Source organism: Sitophilus oryzae, unplaced genomic scaffold, assembly GCF_002938485.1.
Source record: "Sitophilus oryzae breed Bouriz unplaced genomic scaffold, Soryzae_2.0 scaffold_154_pilon_pilon, whole genome shotgun sequence".
Classification (NCBI taxonomy): domain Eukaryota; kingdom Metazoa; phylum Arthropoda; class Insecta; order Coleoptera; family Curculionidae; genus Sitophilus; species Sitophilus oryzae.
In genome coordinates, this window is record NW_022146225.1 from 149,915 (window position 1) to 157,392 (window position 7,478).

General features: G+C 30.6%; 1 protein-coding gene across 2 annotated transcripts; it reads right to left on the bottom strand.

The window, feature by feature from the left end:
• Nucleotides 1–528: 528 nt before the first annotated feature.
• LOC115878976 (paraplegin) lies at nt 529–7,174 on the bottom strand. Of its 2 annotated transcripts, XM_030895586.1 has the most exons (13): nt 6,948–7,174; nt 6,606–6,896; nt 6,181–6,546; nt 5,937–6,126; nt 5,759–5,885; nt 5,500–5,545; nt 2,360–2,533; nt 2,173–2,306; nt 1,514–1,650; nt 1,216–1,418; nt 916–1,105; nt 739–860; nt 529–680 (listed from the first exon to the last, which is right to left on the bottom strand). In XM_030895586.1, exons 1-13 carry the CDS (start codon nt 7,098–7,100, stop codon nt 579–581), a joined length of 2,235 nt encoding a protein of 744 aa, XP_030751446.1. In that variant the 5' UTR covers nt 7,101–7,174; the 3' UTR covers nt 529–578. The 2 variants fall into 2 exon arrangements, with proteins under 2 accessions (XP_030751446.1, XP_030751445.1); XM_030895585.1 differs by lacking the exons at nt 529–680; nt 739–860; nt 916–1,105; ... (2 more) ...; nt 2,173–2,306; nt 2,360–2,533 and adding exons at nt 3,444–3,669; nt 3,728–3,849; nt 3,904–4,093; ... (1 more) ...; nt 4,502–4,638; nt 5,140–5,273 and having other exon boundaries at nt 5,326–5,545.
• Nucleotides 7,175–7,478: the final 304 nt, after the last annotated feature.

The window sequence follows — 7,478 nt, forward strand, 5'->3', positions numbered from 1 at the left end:
ATACTTAATCATATTATTTGCAGTTAGTAATTCATATAACGAACATGTAACTATGAAAAAAGAAAGTAATTTTTCCTGTATTAATTTTCAAATTTCCTGTTAATAATCTGTAAAAAAGGTATGCAACTAACAATACGCTTTACCCTAATGTCATCTCTGGATTAGCTTGTTTAATTTGTGCCCTAAGCGTAATTGACATAAGGTCGAAAATAATAAATAGGATATTTACGATTTAATGTATTGTTGGCTGCATACTCAATGATTCTATTTGCAGTTTCTCATATATTATGCATTTCAAGATATACAAAATATTGAAGTGTATGAATATGGATAAATTCTAAAAAAATTCTTTCTGTAGAACACTCGTCGCTCTTCAGCATCCATACATCAAAAATAATTTAATACTTTTGTTTTATACTTCTCAATAGGACAAAAAAAAACAGTTTCAATGATTTGCTTTATAATTTATTTAATAATAAATATCTACAATTTAAAAAAGAACGAATCACGCATTTTGCTTGAAGCTATTGTTCTCTTCAGTCGAAACTGCCCCTTCTTTCCTAATAGTTTCTTCAAATTCAGCAGGATCGATCAGTTTTAGCTCCATAAGGTGGTGGACCCAATAGTTGCTCTACATCATCATAATTCAACGTTTCTTTCTTTATCAGGTTCTCTGCAAGCTATAAAAAACAATCAATAACAAACATAACCTGAAAAAACACTGTTTTTTCTTCTTACCAGCGCCAACTTATCCTTGTGTTCCTTCAACACTTCTTCAGTCCTTTGATAAGCCTTTGTCACTAATTTTCGTGTTTCTAAATCAATCAGATTTGCAAGTTTTTTACTGTAAGGTCTTCTCCCTGTAAAAAAATAAATTTTAAATAAAAAACATAAATAAAATAGAATGTTTTTTGCCTAATTCTTTGGATTCCTCTTCAGGAAAACTGACCAAACCAACTGTGTCGTTCATGCCGAACTCTTTTACGTTGGCATACGCCATTTTGGTTACTTTTTCCAAGTCGTTCTGAGCACCAGTGGTAATCCTGTTGAACGTGAGCGATTCGGCAACCCTGCCTCCCAACGTCATACACATCCTGTCAAAGAGCTATAAAAGAATCACTTTGCTGTTAATAAAATAAGTAATGAAATAAAAGAAAAAATAATAAAAGAAAAAAAAAATTATAAAAATAAATAAATAAATAAATAATAACCTACCTCTTCCTTAGTATGAAGTTTTTGGTCTTTGGGTATATACTGGGCGAAACCAAGTGCCAAACTAGTCCTAGGCACTATGGTCACTTTCAGAAGAGCATCGGTATGCTCAAGCATCCACCCAACTAAAGCATGACCAGATTCATGATAGGCAACTACGCGTTTTTCTTGAGGTGACATCGAATGTGACCTTTTTTCTGTTCCACCTAATAGAAATAATAAAAATACATTAATTGCATTAAAAATTACACCTAAATAAGACTAAAAACGATGAATAATAATGTATAAATGTATAACTCACCTACAAGCCTTTCTACAGCATATTCTAAATCCGCTCCTGTAACTTTATGTTGTTTAGATCTGGCGGCATGCAGTGCCGCTTCATTACAGACATTAGCTATGTCAGCTCCACTAAATCCAGGTGTCAAATAAGCTAACCTAAATTAAAATGTATAATTTTAAACAAAAAGAAAAATTAAAAAAAGAAAAATGACAAACAGAAAAATGAAAAAAAGAAAAATTAAAAAAACAAAAGAAAAATAAAAATATAAAAGACTTAAAGAAAACTCAAAAACTAGTGTTAAATAACCTAGCCTAAATTAGGAAGTATAACTATTAAAAAATTGGTAAAAAATAAAAAAGTATTACTATAAACAAAATATTAAAAAATAAAAATAATAAAAATTTAAAAAAAATTCTTAAAAAACGCTCAAAATGTCGCTTTGCAACCTAAATTAGGAAGTCTAACTTAAAAAAATAGGTATAAAATAAAAATAAGAGTGTAACTATCAACTAAAAATAAAAATAAAAATAAGAGAAAAAAATTAAAAACAAATAACTGAAAAAAAACTCAAAAACTGTTGGTAAATAAGATAACCTATATTAGGAACTATACCTATTAAAGAAATAGGTAAATATAAAAATAAAAAAATCAAAATCACTCAAAACACTCACAATTACCTCTTTGAAAACTTTGAAGGAGGATTCTCTAGCCTTATACTTTTCAAGTGATATTCAAAAATCTCCTTCCTTTCAGTCAGATCAGGATAATCAATCAAAATATGCCGATCAAATCTTCCAGGCCTAAGCAAAGCCTATAACTCAAATTATTTTAAAAAAATATAATAAAAAATTAAAAAAAATATACTTTATCTAGAATATCCGCTCTGTTAGTGGATGCCAGCATTATAACATTTTCTTTACTGGCCATCCCATCCATCTCTACTAATAATTGATTCAAAGTTTGTTCACTCTCCCCTGTTGTGCCTGTATTGCCTAAAGATCCACTTCTTTTCCTGCCAACAGCGTCGATTTCGTCAATGTATATTATACAGGAGCGCATCTGCGCGCATAATTGTCATTAAAACTAGATTAAATGCACTAGAAAGTGTTCTATGTCTGTTTTACAGTTAATAACTCAATTTTCTTTCAAAGCTTTCCTTTTACTGCAAGTAGAATTATACTTTGATATTTTTTTAACTCAATATATAAACAATATTTATTGTTAATATCATCCCAATATGCTGTACTGTTGATGTCAGAGAGCTCTGGTTAATCCTCTTAGGTATTTTTAGAGAATAAAAAGCATTTTAAGAAAATTCTGTTAATTTAAAGTACTTTTGAATCATTTAAATTACTGTTCAAGTTATTTGAAGTGGTTGGTAAAATTTTAAATATATTTTTCTTCAAGCAGGTACTCATAATTCTCTCTATAACATAGTGAAAGTGCTAAACAATCCACAAGAAGATTATATCCGTATAATTAAAAACAAATACTTCGTCATATTATTTGCAGTTAGTAGTAATTCATATAACGAACATGTAACTATGAAAAAAGAAAGTAATTTTTCCTGTATTAATTTTCATATTTCCTGTTAATAATCTGTAAAAAAGGTATGCAACTAACAATACGCTTTACCCTAATGTCATCTCTGGATTAGCTTGTTTAATTTGTGCCCTAAGCGTAATCGACATAAGGTCGAAAATAATAAATAGGATATTTACGATTTAATGTATTGTTGGCTGCATACTTAATGATTCTATTCGCAGTTTCTCATATATTATGCATTTCAAGATATACAAAATATTGAAGTGTATGAATATGGATAAATTCTAAAAAAATCTTTCTGTAAAACACACGTCGCTCTTCAGCATCCATACATCAAAAATAATTTAATACTTTTGTTTTATACTTCTCAATAGGACAAAAAAAAACAGTTTCAATGATTTGCTTTATAATTTATTTAATAATAAATATCTACAATTTAAAAAAGAATCGAATCACGCATTTTGCTTGAAGCTATTGTTCTCTTCAGTCGAAACTGCCCCTTCTTTCCTAATAGTTTCTTCAAATTCAGCAGGATCGATCAGTTTTTTAGCTCCATAAGGTGGTGGACCCAATAGTTGCTCTACATCATCATAATTCAACGTTTCTTTCTTTATCAGGTTCTCTGCAAGCTATAAAAAACAATCAATAACAAACATAACCTGAAAAAACACTGTTTTTTCTTCTTACCAGCGCCAACTTATCTTTGTGTTCCTTCAACACTTCCTCAGTCCTTTGATAAGCCTTTGTCACTAATTTTCGTGTTTCTAAATCAATCAGATTTGCAAGTTTTTTACTGTAAGGTCTTCTCCCTGTAAAAAAATATATTTAAATAAAAAACATAAATAAAATAGAACGTTTTTTGCCTAATTCTTTGGATTCTTCCTCAGGAAAACTGACCAAACCAACTGTGTCGTTATTGCCGAACTCTTTTACGTTGGCATACGCCATTTTGGTTACTTTTTCCAAGTCATTCTGAGCACCAGTGGTAATTCTGTTGAACGTGAGCGATTCGGCAACCCTGCCTCCCAATGTCATACACATCCTGTCAAAGAGCTATAAAAGAATTACTTGACTGTTAATGAAATAAGTAATGAAATAAATGAAAAAATAATAAAACAAAAAAAAGATAATAAAAATAAATAAATAAATAAATAATAACCTACCTCTTCCTTAGTGTGAAGTTTTTGGTCTTTTGGTATATACTGGGCGAAACCAAGCGCCAAACTAGTCCTAGGCACGATGGTCACTTTCAGAAGAGCATCAGTATGCTCAAGCATCCACCCAACTAAAGCATGACCAGACTCATGATAGGCAACCACGCGTTTTTCTTGAGGTGACATCGAATGTGACCTTTTTTCTGTTCCACCTAATAGAAATGATAAAAATACATTAATTGCATTAAAAATTACACCTAAATAAGACGAAAAACGATAAATAATAATGTATAAATGTATAACTCACCTACAAGCCTTTCTACAGCATATTCTAAATCCGCTCCTGTGACTTTATGTTGTTTAGATCTGGCGGCATGCAGTGCCGCTTCATTACAGACATTAGCTATGTCAGCTCCACTAAATCCAGGTGTCAAATAAGCTAACCTAAATTAAAAAGTATAATAAAAACAAAAAGAAAAATTAAAAAAAGAAAAATGAAAAAAAAACAAAAGAAAAATTAAAAAAAGAAAAAGAAAAATATAAAAGACTTAAAGAAAACTCAAAAACTGGTGTTAAATAACCTAGCCTAAATTAGGAAGTATAACTATTAAAAAATTGGTAAAAAATAAAAAAGTATTACTATAAACAAAATATTAAAAAATGAAAATAATAAAAATTTAAAAAAAAATCTTAAAAAACGCTCAAAATCTCGCTTTGCAACCTAAATTAGGAAGTCTAACTTAAAAAAATAGGTATAAAATAAAAATAAGAGTGTAACTATCAACTAAAAATAAAAATAAAAATAAGAGAAAAAAATTAAAAACAAATAACTGAAAAAAAACTCAAAAACTGTTGGTAAATAAGATAACCTAAATTAGGAACTATACCTATTAAAGAAATAGGTAAATATAAAAAAAAAAAATGACTCAAAACTCTCACAATTACCTCTTTGAAAACTTTGAAGGAGGATTCTCTAGCCTTATACTTTTCAAGTGATATTCAAAAATCTCCTTCCTTTCAGTCAGATCAGGATAATCAATCAAAATATGCCGATCAAATCTTCCAGGCCTAAGCAAAGCCTATAACTCAAATTATTTTAAAAAATATAATAAAAAATTAAAAAAAATATACTTTATCTAGAATATCCGCTCTGTTAGTGGATGCCAGCATTATAACATTTTCTTTACTGGCCATCCCATCCATCTCTACTAATAATTGATTCAAAGTTTGTTCACTCTCCCCTGTTGTGCCTGTATTGCCTAAAGATCCACTTCTTTTCCTGCCAACAGCGTCGATTTCGTCAATGTATATTATACAGGGTGCCCGTTTTCTAGCTTCATTAAATAAATCCCTAGAAAAAAAAAATTGTATGACTCTGTATAAATAAATAAATAATGGTTTAGTGGCCTAACAGATTAATAGCCCAAATAAAAGACAATAAAATAAAATGTAAATAGAAAAATATAACAATAAAAACAATAAATATCCCTAGAAAATTAAATAACACTTTGAAACATTGTTGACCAGTGCTTGAAAGAAACTTTTACTTAAAAAAAATATTTACCTCACTCTAGCAGCTCCAAGACCTCCAATCATTTCAATAAATTCTGAACCATTCATTGACAGAAACGGTACATTAGCCTCAGTAGCTACAGCTTTGGCTAACAGAGTCTTTCCACAACCAGGAGGACCTGAATTATTGCATTAATACATTTTTATTTACTTCAAAAACAATCACCTACCCAACAATAAGGCTCCTTTGGGAACTTTAGCACCTAAAGCCTTGTAATGTTCTGGTCTTTTAAGATAATCAACAAATTCTTTTATCTCTAATTTAGCCTCTCTTAAGCCGGCTACGTCACTAAAATGTACACCTTTTCCTTGCCCCATTAGTGGATCAACTAGAGTAAACTTTGCTCTACCCATTTGTGTCTAGAATTTTAAAAATGCTAAATATAAAATATCAAAAAATAGATAAAAACATACAAAAATATCCATACCCAGTGGAGGTCGGATACTTTTACTTCTTGCCAGGATGGAAAGAAGCAAGCCCACGACAAGTAATGAAATCAGTAACTTCCCAGCAGAGTCTGTGCTTCTTTCATACGTAACCGGTACCCCATCGGTTATACCAAATCTTCTTTCAGCCTCTCTTAATTTGTCTTCGAACTTTTCTATATCCACAACGTTCATATGGAAAACCTGAGTGTCCACCCTTTTTCCTTTAATTATAGCCCCTGGATGTAGAATAATTGTTACTAAATCGACATCAGGTTTAACAATAATCTGTTGTACCTCTCCTTTTGCCAACATTTGATAACAAAATTCACTCCAAGATACATATCTCATTGTCTAAAACATGATATATTGTTTACAGTATTAAAAATTCACTCCAAAAAGTTATCTCATACCTCTGGCTGATTACTACTGGGAAACATCAATGAAATCAGGGCAATAAGCATGTATGCTGACAGCATCCACATCAAGGCCTTGGCAATTAAAGCGGATAACTTATCCTTATCATCATCTCTATCCGGTCTGTCAGGGTCCGGCTTTAAAGGATCGCCTTGGGCATTTTTATTTGTTGTATGGAACGATCTCACAGCTCCAAGAAAAGGATGGAGTTGTGTAATATCTCTCAACCCTGATCGATGTAACAGGGAGCAAACAGCGGCATATTCTTGTTGGATAATTCTTAATTTCTAAAAAAAGTATTAGTCAAATAGTTATATAGATTCGTTTGGTTTATTTACCTTAGGTGTTATGGGACGAAATGACGAAGATTTGACTCTTGGGTAACATTTTAACGTGTCCTCTGTTACATTTCGTATTACACTGTTTGAACTAAGCCCATTTCGTAGAATATAACTTAAAGGTAAACGTACTGTATTTAAAAATCTATACATTTTTAAAAATACTTTTCATTTTGGACTTTTTCCTTGTAATTGTGAGGTTAGATTGGTCTTGACAGCTGACTGAAATATTTTGGCCGTGTCTTCTGATACGTACATGATAGAGATGGGCGGTTATTGGTAAAAAACCGGTTATAGGTTAACCGGAATTATCTTTAAAAAATAATAACTTGACAAAATTAACCGACACAAATTAACCGGTTATTCAAATAACCTAACCTAGCAAAACTAAATATTTAGTTTTCCTATAGGTTTACTTACCTCTACACTCCATAGGTCTACTTCAAATTTAGATAATAAACTTAGTTAAATCGCATGATTAAATAGAGATTGTAGCAATGTAAGTATGTATATGTACAAAATGAATTTAAA